Raw genomic sequence first — 13,166 nt, 5'->3', positions numbered from 1 at the left:
CAGTCCCACCCCTCCACCACCCCCACCTCCCTCCCCTCGGAACTCACCACACTTCCGGCAAGATGCCGCGACTCAGCCCATCCACGCCCCCACCCCTCGTCTTCTCACTGACTCACCTCCGGTGGGCCAAAGAATGCGAACCGCGGCCTATCTCCCCCCCGGGCCCCCCCCCCCCGCCCCCCCCCCCCCCCTCGCCTGCAGCCGCCGGCCTCATCGTCGACCCCCTCTCTTCTACTCCCCTCCATTAGCGACCCCTTTCATGTGGTCTTTAATAGACGGTTGGGTTCGCTTATATACCATCACTGTTCTCCGCTGCATGACTGGATTCAATTCACAGTAATGGAACACATGGCTTCAGTTCCAAAACGCCTGCAGCCACCACGCAGGCATCCTTTCGCCGCGTGAGGATGACGGTGAGGCAGGGAAGGGATATAGGTTAGCGCCGCCGCCGCGAAATTAATCTCAAGTCGAGAAGGGTTCTTGCTGTTCTTCGTTATTCTTCCCCATCATGCAGGTAAGCAATTTTATTTATTATTATTATTTAAATGATTCTCCATTATTCTATGTTGGAAAGATAATATAGATTATTTTCGAGAATCTCAATCAAATTAAAATTGAACCAATTTCAGCGAGCTTATAGTCAAACTGAGCGTCTCGGAAATACGGATCCAACGACACCAAATTCAACCCAATCCGAGCCCAAATGGATCCAAATCAAGGACCCGAAGCGTTGTTGGAAGGTTCGAATCACAATTTGAGTTATCAAACGGTCTCTGATTTTAACGAGCTTGTACTCGAATTGAACGACTCGACGAGACGAATCCAACGAGCCCAAGATCACTGAATTCTGACATCACTAAGGCCTTCAAATGTCCAACGAACAGTGCACGATCATGGGATTCGATATCGGCCATCCATTCAGCCACTCCCTATTTGCCCCTGATCTCACACCTATTTACAAGCTATGCCACTCCAGAAAATCTATAAATAGACCCCTCATTCCTCATGAAAAGGGGAGGAAGTCAAGAGAGAAGAAGGAAGAGAAGGAAGAAAGCTCCTGCCGCCTAGCTCCTCCTCGAACCACCAAGGGACGCCAGAGTGCTGCTGGACCACTACCTGACAGTGGAGTGACGTTGGACTTTTGTAAAACTCTCAGTTGATATCTGTAATCTGGTCGTCTTCAAGGACAAGTCAGACCATTGTACTTTCCTCAAATTTTTGTGGAATCATCTTCAACTGGGCTAGGCCCCGTGGTTTTTTCCCTTTCCGGGTTTTCCACGTAAAAAATATTGTGTTCTTTGTGTGTGAGCTGGATATCCGTGCAAAGCTAAGACGTAGAATTATAACTCTATCGCCGCGTATATTCTAGCCCGCAACAGACAAAAATCTTTTTAAGGGATCATTTAGTTGTCTGTAAAAATTGAATAGAATGTTAAAAAAAATATTTGAAGTTATTTGGATAAGTGAAAAAGAATTGTAATTTTTTTAAGTAAAGTGAATATAATGTAAATTGTAAGAAGATTGTAATGCGGGGGCCTCCGGCTAGTCGTAGGAGCGGACGGGGCCGGGATGAGCGGCGATCGTTGGGCTGCGGTGGTAAGGAGGCCGGTGAGATAGTGGGTGCCGTGGTTGGTCAAGGAACTTGAGAGATAATAAGTGTTCTTGTTTAAATTGGACGAAAGCATGTTTCCTTAAAAAAAAGGGCTAAAATGAATATACTGCATTTATTTTACTTTAAATTTGTTTTTCATTCAATGAAATACCAAAAAGTAAAAAAAGTAATGCATTTACTTTAATTTGTAGTTATTTTTCTTCCAACCAAATAGCCCAGAAGTCTAATGACTATTTAAAAAAAATCAGCAAAAAATGAAAGTGGTTCAATAGAAAACTATAAAGCTCAAGCAACGAAGAAGATACAAAACAAAATATGCTCTAAGAAAATACAAAACAAAATATGCTCTAACAAAAGTAAATACAGGATTATAAATTCAGAATGGCCAAAAATATACCCAGGCTTGTAATAACATTAAGTGATGCCCTTACGCCATCCAGTGGTAGCAAAATGGAGAGATTATTAGGTGCGGAGGGCGGACGGGGAGAGCCGTCCGCACAAGCATTGAGTACCTAGTGGTACCCGTACTCGTACCGCTGGGTACCGCTAGGTACCCAGTACTTGTGCGGACTGTGCGCACTCCGCACCTAATAATTTTTCAACAAAATGACCGAGCGGTATGGGAGTGAGATACTCACTCATCATTGTTCCAATGATGCTTGGTTTTCTTGTATTTACACGATTTTTTATAAACATATAAATACAATAGACGAAAGAATCTAAAGCATTCCTGATTTTCTGCTAAATGCTACTTGCAGTAGTTTGATCATTGGCTTTGTTGCACCTTTGAATATTCACGGCGGTAGAGAAATATAAAGGTTAACGCCCTAATTTTGAATGAAGATTGAACACAAATACAAAGATATATAAGTAGGGTGTAACGTTCATAAGAGACACAATAGTTTTTACGTTGAAATCCCCGGAAAGGGGGAAAAACCATGGAGCCTGATCCATTTTGAATGAATCCACTATTGTTTGCAGTCGATTACAAATGAAGACCTTCACTGAGGGGAAAGCCTTAGCTTGATATAACACATATGCATCATATAGAGTGCATTACATAATGGGAGTTAAAAGGATTAGTATTGACATATTCGTTTGGTCGATAGGCCAATAGTCAGCGAGCAATGTAAGTCGGGAGGATCGTAATCGGATGATGGTACTTGGAAGAATCGTAGTCGGTGGGAGACAGTGGTCAGAAAAATTGTTGTCTATTAGTGGAGGTTGGCAAGACCATAATATGACGACATAGATCAAAAGTGCTATAGTCTGCAAATGACAGTGGTCAAAAAGATCGTTGTTTGGGGACGAATGTTGGAAGGGTCGTAGTCCTGCGACAGAGGTCAAAAGGACCGTAGTCGACGAGTAACATTAGTCTGAAAGTTCGTTGTCTAGCGACAGAGGTTTGGAAGGATCGTAATCTGGCGATAGAGGCCGAAAGATCCGTAGTCGACGGGCGACAATGATAAGAAAGACTATTATCTAGTAACGGATGTTGGAAGGACTATAGTCTGACGACAGAAGTAGGAAGGACAGTAGTTAGCATGCGACAGTGCTAAGAAAAATTGTTGTCTGGCGATGGAGGTTGGAAGGACCGTAGTTGGAGGGTGAAAATGGTTAAAAAAATTTTTGTCTAGCAAAGGTTGAAAGGACAGTAGTTTGGCAACAGATGGCAGACGGATCGTAGTCAGCGATGTTGGTCGGAGAAAACATAGTTTGCAACGATCAATAGTTGTGCTGGAGTCCGACAAAGTCCGACGATAGTTGATGGCAGGGTAGAAGTCTGACAAAAATCTAACAAAGGTTGTCGAACAAGTGCAAGTCCAGTAGTGGTTGAGAAGGACTCCGACGATGGTCGATGAACGAGCGGAGGTCTGGCTGTGGTCGGGAATCACTCCGGCGATAGTCGGGAAGAACTTCGGCGGTGGTCGACGAACGGACAGAGGTCCAGCGTTGGTCGGGAAGAACTTCGACAGTGGTCAACGAACGGGTGGAGGTCCAACGATGGTCGGGAATAACTCCGACGATGGTCGACGAATGGGCGAAGGTCCAGCAATGGTCGGAAAAAACTTTGACGGTGGTCGGCGGTAAACAAACTCCCAGACTCCTCCCTTTTTTTCTCTTCTTCCTTTCCCTCTCTTGAGAATAATTGGGGTTATTTATAATTTTTTTAGAGTGACATGCATGACTTGTAAATATGATGAGGATCAATTTCAAAATATGAGTGGTTTGAATGGACAACCAATATTGATCCCTTTGATCGTTGATCATTTGAATGTCTTAATGATATCAAAATTCGACGATCTTGAGCTCATTGGATTCATCTCGTTGAGCCGCTCGATTTGACTATAAGCATGTTAAGTTTAAAGTTTGTTTGGAAGCTCAAATTTACTTTGAAGTTTGAACCATCCAAATATGCTTTGGACCCTTGATTTGGGCTCATTCGAGCTTTGATTTGGCTGATTTTGGTGTCTTGGTTCTTCTTTTGAAGACTTCCATTCGACTATTAGTTTGCTGAAATCGGAGTTTGGATATTAGCAAATTTTAATTTTGAAAGCTTTTAACTCAATTTTATCTTGAGATTCGTGTCTGATGACAAATTTTTTGTGACATATCAGGCTTGATTAAGTACTCAAAATAATAAATTAATGCCCGGAAAATATTCGATTCATAAAGAAATAATTGCATGTGATGAAATCAATAAAACGATCATGTGATTGGACATTAATGCATGTACGTTAAACGACCCAATCCAATAATTGAAGCTATAAAATATACAAATTGATCAGGAATTCTATGCACGCCATATGAAAATTATTTACATAAACATCGGTAGAGAGAGAGATCGAGAGGAGAATTTTTGAATATGGCATCTAAAATATCATTATTTATATAATTTTGCAGTTCTCGCAAATAGTCATCTTCAGGAGAGATTATTACGTGCAGAGTCTGGATCATAGTTGTGTTCGATTTTTGTGAGTGTGCGCAGTAAAAAAATACAATAGTGCATACTCACAGAATCCGGACACCGGACAGCTCTCCCTCCCGAGCTCTGCACATAATAAGCTCTCCGAGAGAGAGAGAAAGAGAGAGAGAGATTGTAAAGGCTTGTTAATGACCGGTAGGACCATTGTTGCTGAAGAGCAATGGGACCATTGGCATGGTGATGAGGGGAGGGTATTTTATTTTATTTGAATATTTTGAGTCTTATATATGCAAAATCCCCACATACATATGAGATTAATAAACGATAAACTAAATAATAATATATTTTTTTAGCTGTTGCAGATTGTAATGTGGGTGGCAGCTCCGGCTTTAATACGTGAAGGATTGATAACAACAGTAATGGCTGTTCTCCTGATAATGTTCCTCTTGCAGTATATCCCTAAGGTTTACCATTCTGTGTGTTTTCTCCGCCGAACACAAAATTTTTCTGGCTACATCTTCGGCACAATTTGGTGGGGGATTGCTCTCAATCTGATCGTTTATTTTGTCGCATCACATGTGAGTATATATATATGCTTATTAATTATTTTTACTTGTATTTTATTTCTTCATAATATTTTTGCTCGCTCTTGAAAACTTTTCTTATGAGTTCTCTGAAGAAAATAGTTTTACTGTTTGACTGATAATATTTTTCTTTTTGGCGACATATTTGTAACTCATAATAACAACATTATCATCATCATCATCGACTTCTACAACTAATCAGGTTTTTGTTATGCATGCGATCCTTAGTTTGTTGAACTATCTTTGGTGAGACAACTTACTATCATCCATCTGATTCCCCTGAGAAGAAGTTCTGATGAGCTTAAGACCATCCGCAACCGAATGCTAGATAGGCATATGATGTTCGCCAAACGATTCAACTGAGCGTCAATTAACCCGCTAATTTTCGGGAGTTAACGATGTGAAAGCTGAGACTTGCCATATTGGCATCACATTGTTCACGCACGCAATTTTTTTGTTTAAATTCGAAAATTAGGTTATTAATATAAAATAAAGTATGAGAAAGAATATACACATAAATTTTCTTTTTTGACGTTAGAAAATATAGTTCGGTTGGAGACGAGTTATTGCATTTTGGAATGAAAAATGAGTTTTTCGGTTGTAGATGGCCTATAAGGTCATTGCTAGGTAGAAATCTTAGAACTTAGGGTCTCTTTCAGATGATTTTCCAGCAATTTTATTTTTTAGATAATAATCATATTATTTACTGCTTTCTCATAATTTTTTAGACCTTTTTATAATGAAAAACAGTTTTTTGTAATCATAGTGGTTAAATTATTTTCCTCATAATAATTCTAAGAACAACTTTATAAAGCACTGCAGCTGTCTTAAACAAATCCTTAAGCTGTGCACGAGCCACCTGCAGCTGTTGCCATGCCAAATCATAAAAGTTAGTCAAGTATTAATATTGTTCTCTTCCTCCTCCTGCTCAGAGAAGCCTAGCTGGTAGTCATCCTAAGAAGAAGAATCATAGCCACTACAGGAAAACCCGGTATTACCGGCGGATAAAATCCGCCGATAAGATGTGAAATCCGACAGAAATATGGGTTTTCGGTGCATGTTCAGGCGGAATTTCATGCTCCGGTTTGGCTCGCGTCGGTAAATATCTTTCGACGTTTATAATGCTCCGGAAAAGTTTCCGGCGCATCACCGGCGTAAAACCATCGGCGCATAAACCTAATCTGACATTTCTTGGTTCTGCCGCGAATGTGGGATGTGTACGATCAAAGTGCCTCCAAGCCTCTGCTTCTGATGGATGTGTGATAACACCTTCTTGTGGAATGTGATCATTATGATATCTCATATGTGCAACAGATCTCATGGATGCATATAGCCGTTGTAGTCTCGGAATTATTGGAAAGTAGAACATCCTACTAACAGGCACATCCTTCTACTTCCTTCTATTTTCAGATTTTGGTTTAAATCTTGGTGCATTGCAATGACGGCAAGCAATTTCTGAGATATCTTCTTTAAAGTATAACATGCATCCATTGACACAACAATCTATCTTTGTGTATGTCAAACCAAGTTTGGAAACTAACTTCTTTGTCCGATATAGATCTGTAGAAATTAAATTATCTGTCGGATTGATTTCCTTAAGCAGCCCAATGAATTGATTAAAACATTAACGAGCAACATTATATTCAGCCTTGATGCTTAACATATTCACATCAACAGATAATTATGAGTGAGTCGTGCACCCTTTTACAGATTGGTTGCTGGGCAGCATGCAATAAATCATAAAAATTTTGTGCCTCCGTATTCGGTAACTCTTTTGTATTTTGTTCAGTTTATATTCCAGTTGCATCATGAACTAATTCCTCAAGATTTGGTCGGATATTTTCAGTCTCATCAATATTACTACTTGTAGAAGGACCGCATTGATAATCAAATTGTGGCTCATACTCATCATCAGAAGTCCAATACCAATATCGTGGCATGAATCATCTGCGATAAAGATCAACAGTTACATCATCTGGTTCTAGGTGCATGCACTAGATTTTTGTGTTTAGAACATGAACATCGAAACTTTCCTTCTGATATAAAGCTGGGTAGTTGTTTCGCTTGCTGAATGAAAATGTTCACCCCATTAATGAATTCATCTGTTAATGTCTTTCGAGCTTGAGATGATTGGTTATACATCCAACTTCTTTGATTTCTAATATCCATAACCTACATATAAGAGCAAATAAGTAATGGATTATCGCGCTTAAGTAGATCTAAAACTGATTATATATAGATGTAAAAAGATAGGGTGCTTGTAGAAAATTATGATCATTTAGCATTGTCTCTAAGAGTAAAGACACTCATTCACATACATGAGCATCCTCATCTCTGCAATAACTTTCTATCAATCACACAATAGGCCTGAAGCATTGTCTCCATTTAGCTTTGTCTCTAAGAGTAAAGACACTCAGCCTAGCATCCTCATCGATCTCTAATATACCCAACTTAATTTTTTACTTCTCTTTTAATGGCCAACATTATGTGACATAAAGCATTGCAGGTCTCACCACCATTTATAGATTTTTTTTTTTTAAGTTTGAGTGGTACTTTTCTATCATACAACAGGTTTGATGTATTCCTCCACTTTAACCAAACAACTTGAATTTCACTATCACTTATATCTAAAACATGTATTCTTATTTATGACTTGATCGCCCAAAGTCATAATCCCCCCACTAGCTAGAGCTATCAGTATTAAAATTACATTCTATGTATTCGGTTTTATATATTCATTACATTGCATTGTAACAAGTTTTGGACAAACTAGGTGCTGGGTCATCTTAAAACCTTTAAATTATCACATTTAAAATTGCTAGGAGCTATCACATTTTAAATTACATTGCTATGAGATCTACTCAAATGAAAACCTTTAAACTCGAATGTTGACCTCCATTGTTCAAGTTTACCTTAACTTCGTCTCTAGTCTTATCAGCAAGAAGAATATCATCAGCAAAAAGCAAACACTACGGTACATCCTCTTGCAAATGTATGGTAAGAACATCCATGGATAAAGCAAAAAAAACATCCATGGCTAAAGCAAAAAAGATTTGTGCTTAAACCTAATCATTTATGTAATCCAACTGAAATAGGAAAATATTTCGTCAAACGAAACGAAAAAAAAACCTTCCGTCGAGATGAACTACCGTCGGCGAAGATGAACGACCGTTGGCGACTAGGAAAGCTAGGGTAGGATCCTTGGCGAAGTCCGGTGACCGTCGGCAAAGTCCAGTGACCGTCGGCAACCTTGATCTACGGCGAGCGACGGATGGAGACGAGCGAAACATGCGAGGCCGTGAGAGAACGGAAGGAAACAAGTGAGCGGCCAGAGGGGCTCGGTCTCGAAAAATAGGGTTTTCGCCGGCGGATTTTCCGGCGTCAAATACGCCAGAGACAATTCCGACGCATTATGCGCCGGATTTATTTCGTTGAGTTTAAATACACCGGCGCCATATCCGCTGGTGATTTTCCGCCGTAACGTGTGAAGGAACAAGTGGAATGTTGGTTTATACCGACGCCCATACCGGCGCAACGGACGCCGGAAATATTCCATCGTAATATGCGCCGGAAAATGCGCTGTAACGTTTCCGTCGCACCAAAGTGCCTTTACATGCGTCGTTCTTTACCGACGCATCATTTCCGCCGGAACGTCCGACGATAATCGCATGTTTTCCCATAGTGAGCTCTCATCCCTGCTAGAGATCTACATCTTTTGTATCTCTGAGCTCTCCCTCTTAGTGCCATACACATGCAAAGAAAACTAATTAAAAATAAATTAGATAATTTGAAAAATTGGAAGTGTATTTCTTGCTAGTGAATGCCAGTAAAATTATATAATTTTTTTTTTTTTTTTTTTTTTTGCTCAGTGATCATCTTCACCTTACTCGTGGTTCAATTACATGGCACTTATTCCAATCCTTGAAATTATTTAGGCTCATGAAAATTATCTCAGGCTCTCTTAAGCGAGAAATTATTTGTACGGATGTCGAACGCAGTTTACCGTATGGAGACCAACCAGAATGAGTCACATCAGCGGTACCAAGCGGCCCTGAGTCAGGTACCAAGCAGGGGGTGACATGACGCATTCTGATTGGTCTCCTAACGACATTCGACATCCGCACAGAATAATTTTTCCTCTTGAGCGGCCTATCTCAGGATCAATTTAGGGACATATCTTAGGAACTTTCTCGGGTTTCTTGTAAGAATGCATAATCAGACTAAAAATCATCTTCAATTGTTAGTGTTTGCATTTAAATTTATTTATTTTACTATTCTTACAGCATTAATATTATCATGATTTTCCTATTGGAGTATATTGCATTAAAGTTTTTTTTTTTTGAGATATTTGAGTCAATTAAGGCAAAGTCACACACACAACACATATGGAAGATTCAAACCCAATATTTTTTAATTGATAGCCAAAGCTCTCAACTAATAGATCAAATTGGCCATATTAATGCACCAAAGTATGATGTAAATTCACATAGCCTGCAAAATCACAAGACTTTATAGTATTATGGTTTGTCTACTCAGTAAATTATTGTGGGAAATATCAATCTTATGCACATTCTCTTTTGTTACTTTATTCCATTAAATGTATCATGGCGTCTAATTTTGACAGCCATAGAGTTAAATCTTTGTACTTTATTAGAGTAAAATTTGAGGGGTAATAATATAAGATATAGACTTTATTTGGGACAACTTTCTTACTGTTTTCTAAAGATATTTTTTAGTATGAAAAAGCTATTTTTGAAAGTAATAAGAAAGTCATCTCAAATGTAACCATAAAATGAGAAAAAGAGCTGCGAGTGGATACAAAGTTTTGCTAAATATTTGTGTAGCATGAAGTGTTCGATGAACTTTTTTATAGATTTTTCATGTTATAATAGACCTCTAAAGAAATGGCCCAAACATAAAACATAAATTTTCTCAAAATTTAGAACTTCCATACATGTTTTTAATAATTTTTCTTCATAAATGAGTGCCAAGGATGCCTGTTTATAGATTTGGTTAAGTAATTATTTAAGGATAGTTAATTTAGAGATTCAGGCATTCAGCTTATCTAGGATCCTATTTCTGATCATAGAAACTCCTAAAAAAGCCATCTTGGATGCTCTCTCAAAATTATGAGTTAAAATCATCCCATTTAAGAAGCTATATCTTACCTTTCATATATGTAGAAATTTAAAGTTGAAGATCTTTTTCATGAGATTATTTGGGTACTATCTTATTTAAGTTAATTCAATTTAAGATGTGATTTCAAGAGGTAATATATATATATAAAATTGCTAATCGTATACAATATTTGTTCTTACACGAAAGGCGGTAGGCGCATGCTGGTACTTGCTAGGAATTCAAAGAGCAGCGAAATGCCTGAAAGAGCAGTGCTCATTGTTAGCTGCAACAGACGGATGTCGTCGTCAAACCGTCGCCTGCGTCAATCCCATCTACTACGGCACCACAAACTCACCGATCACTGGCAGAGATAGACTAGCCTGGGCTAACAACTCCCACGCAAGAGCTACTTGCCTTGACAGCAGCAACAACTTCGAATATGGCTCCTATAAATGGACTGTCTCTCTCGTCACCAACACAAGCCGCCTGGAGAAAATTCTTCTTCCCATTTTCTGGGGCTTAATGACTCTCAGGTGAAGAAGAAACTACATTTCTTTTAAAAAGCTTTTGTCTTTGCGATCAACTATTGCTTACTTGATCGGAAACATGTTTATCAGCACATTTGGAAACCTGGAGAGCACAACGGAATGGCTGGAGATCGTCTTCAACATCATCACAATAACATCTGGTCTCGTCTTGGTCACCATGTTGATTGGAAACATAAAGGTTATGGTTCATCATCAAATGTGTTTGATGAAATGTCAACAGAAGCCATCGTTTTAGTTTATTATTCATTGCAGGTTTTTCTGCACGCGACGACTTCAAAGAAGCAAGCTTTGCATCTGAGGATGCGGAGCGTGGAGTGGTGGATGAAGAGGAAGAATCTGCCGCAGGGATTCCGGCACCGAGTGAGGCAGTATGAGCGGCAGCGGTGGGCAGCGATGCGAGGTGTTGATGAATGTGAAATGGTGAGAAATCTTCCGGAGGGGCTGCGGAGAGACATCAAATATCATCTCTGTCTGGATCTCGTGCGACAGGTATGAATGAAGAACATTTATATGTTATTGCTTATATTCAAAGAGGCATTTTGACAAACATTTGCTATGCGTGCTAGGTTCCTCTGTTCCAGCACATGGATGAGCTGGTTCTGGAGAACATTTGTGACAGGGTGAAGTCGCTCATCTTTCCCAAAGGAGAAACGGTAAGAAACCACTAATTTCCATCATTAGCCAATGCGCAAAAATCTAATCTTTGCAATACACATATGATTCAGATAACAAGAGAAGGAGACCCAGTGCAAAGAATGATTTTTATAGTTCGGGGACACCTGCAAAGCAGCCAGATGCTTCGCGACGGCGTTAAGAGCTGCTGTATGCTGGGTCCCGGCAACTTCAGCGGCGACGAGCTACTCTCATGGTGCCTACGGCGGCCGTTCGTGGAGCGGCTTCCCCCGTCGTCGTCGACGCTGGTGACGCTGGAGACGACGGAGGCTTTCGGGATTGAAGCGGCGGACGTGAAGTATGTGACGCAGCACTTCAGGTACACGTTTGTGAACGAGAAGGTAAAAAGGAGCGCCCGGTACTATTCGCCAGGGTGGCGGACTTGGGCCGCCGTGGCGATTCAATTGGCGTGGCGGAGGTATAAGCATAGGAAGACGTTGACGTCCCTGTCCTTCATAAGGCCAAGGCGGCCGCTTTCGAGGTGCTCGTCGTTGGGGGAGGAGAAGCTGCGGCTTTATACAGCGCTGCTCACCTCTCCAAAGCCAAACCAGGATTACTTGGATTGTCTTTGATATGGTGGTCGGGTAGTGTTATGGCAACTTACTGTGTGGATGGGTCATGGGTTGCTATTATATGCGCCAAGAATGCTGATTTCATAATATGGTAATAGTAAGTATGTTATTTAGCTTATGGTTTGTTCGGATTAACTTTTATTATTTTTTATTTTTTCAAATATTTATTTAGTATATATTTTTAATCAAAAATAAATTTATATAGGCAAATTTTGAAGAAAAAAAAAAACATCATAGGTGCCAAAAAATAAAATAAAATAAAAATGATGGGATGGGGTTGCTTACGAAGTGAGCATTAGACAAACTATTTATGACTCGGTTCAATTATAGCTCATTCATATTTGTTTAATTAATTATGCTTGAGCACTTTTTTTTTAATAATTCTCGATGATTAAATAAAATTATCTCCAATCAAAAAACTCATTTTCTACTACAAAATGCAGTAATACTTCAAAATACAATAATTAATCTCTAATCGAATTATATTTCTTAGCACAAAAAAGAATATTTCATGTATATTCATTCTCAACCACACACGCTAACCTTCTTCCCTCTGCTTTCTCTATTTCGGCCAAAAAAGTGTTTGTGAACAGTGCAATGCCAATATTGATAATACACTATTCACAAAAGAGAGAATGTCGCTCCTGAAAGAGAGAATGTCGCTCCTTTTGTCGTTCGATTGGAGAAGTTTGCGGACGCCAAACAAGGATACGCAAGAGTTTGATTGGAGATGCATAAGTAAACTTGGACATATGCGTTTAACTCATTTATATTTATGTACAACATTATTTAAAACTCATAAGTAGCCTAAGACAAAACTCAATTTATTTTTTAAAATATATCACTTAAGATCGACTTAAATCTTTATTTGATATATTTTCACATAATTTTTAAAATTTTATCATAACAAATAATTTTTATATTTTATATTATAATATTTCATAAGACATAATTTTTTCATGAATAAAAAATATTTATCCACATATTTGATTGATTGTTTGTTTAAAATGTTTATCAGCAAATTTATTTATAAGAATCATTTTATGGGGCTCATTTAGCAGCTCGAAAATAATGGCTAAAATTTATGAGTTTTCAGAAGCAAGCATTTGATTTGGCTCGTAAAATGAGCTATGG

The 13,166-nt window shown here is 39.1% G+C and overlaps 1 protein-coding gene across 3 annotated transcripts; it reads left to right on the top strand.

The window, feature by feature from the left end:
• The first annotated feature begins 477 nt into the window (after nt 1–477).
• LOC110107311 (cyclic nucleotide-gated ion channel 4) lies at nt 478–12,150 on the top strand. 3 transcript variants are annotated; one of them, XM_028701498.1, is made up of 7 exons: nt 478–514; nt 4,901–5,116; nt 10,448–10,773; nt 10,858–10,966; nt 11,041–11,277; nt 11,355–11,441; nt 11,514–12,150. In XM_028701498.1, exons 1-7 carry the CDS (start codon nt 509–511, stop codon nt 12,030–12,032), a joined length of 1,500 nt encoding a protein of 499 aa, XP_028557331.1. In that variant the 5' UTR covers nt 478–508; the 3' UTR covers nt 12,033–12,150. The 3 variants fall into 3 exon arrangements, with proteins under 3 accessions (XP_028557331.1, XP_028557330.1, XP_028557329.1); XM_028701497.1 differs by having other exon boundaries at nt 479–514; nt 4,892–5,116; XM_028701496.1 differs by lacking the exon at nt 478–514 and adding an exon at nt 4,712–4,789.
• Nucleotides 12,151–13,166: the final 1,016 nt, after the last annotated feature.

Source organism: Dendrobium catenatum, unplaced genomic scaffold (genome assembly GCF_001605985.2).
Source record: "Dendrobium catenatum unplaced genomic scaffold, ASM160598v2 original_scaffold_4309, whole genome shotgun sequence".
In the NCBI taxonomy this organism is placed as follows: Eukaryota; Viridiplantae; Streptophyta; class Magnoliopsida; order Asparagales; family Orchidaceae; genus Dendrobium; species Dendrobium catenatum.
The sequence above is the reverse complement of the archived record's forward strand: the minus strand, read 5'-3'. Positions and strand labels throughout refer to the sequence as shown.

What these genes read in the sequence shown, in the direction of transcription:
- LOC110107311 (XM_028701496.1), top strand. Translation starts at nt 4,727, where the DNA reads ATGACCGGTAGGACCATTGTTGCTGAAGAGCAATGGGACCATTGGCAT. An exon ending in GGCATGGTGATGAGGGGAGG is followed by an intron (nt 4,790 to 4,900) that starts GTATTTTATTTT and finishes TAGCTGTTGCAG; the next exon opens with ATTGTAATGTGGGTGGCAGC. An exon ending in GTCTGGATCTCGTGCGACAG is followed by an intron (nt 11,278 to 11,354) that starts GTATGAATGAAG and finishes TATGCGTGCTAG; the next exon opens with GTTCCTCTGTTCCAGCACAT.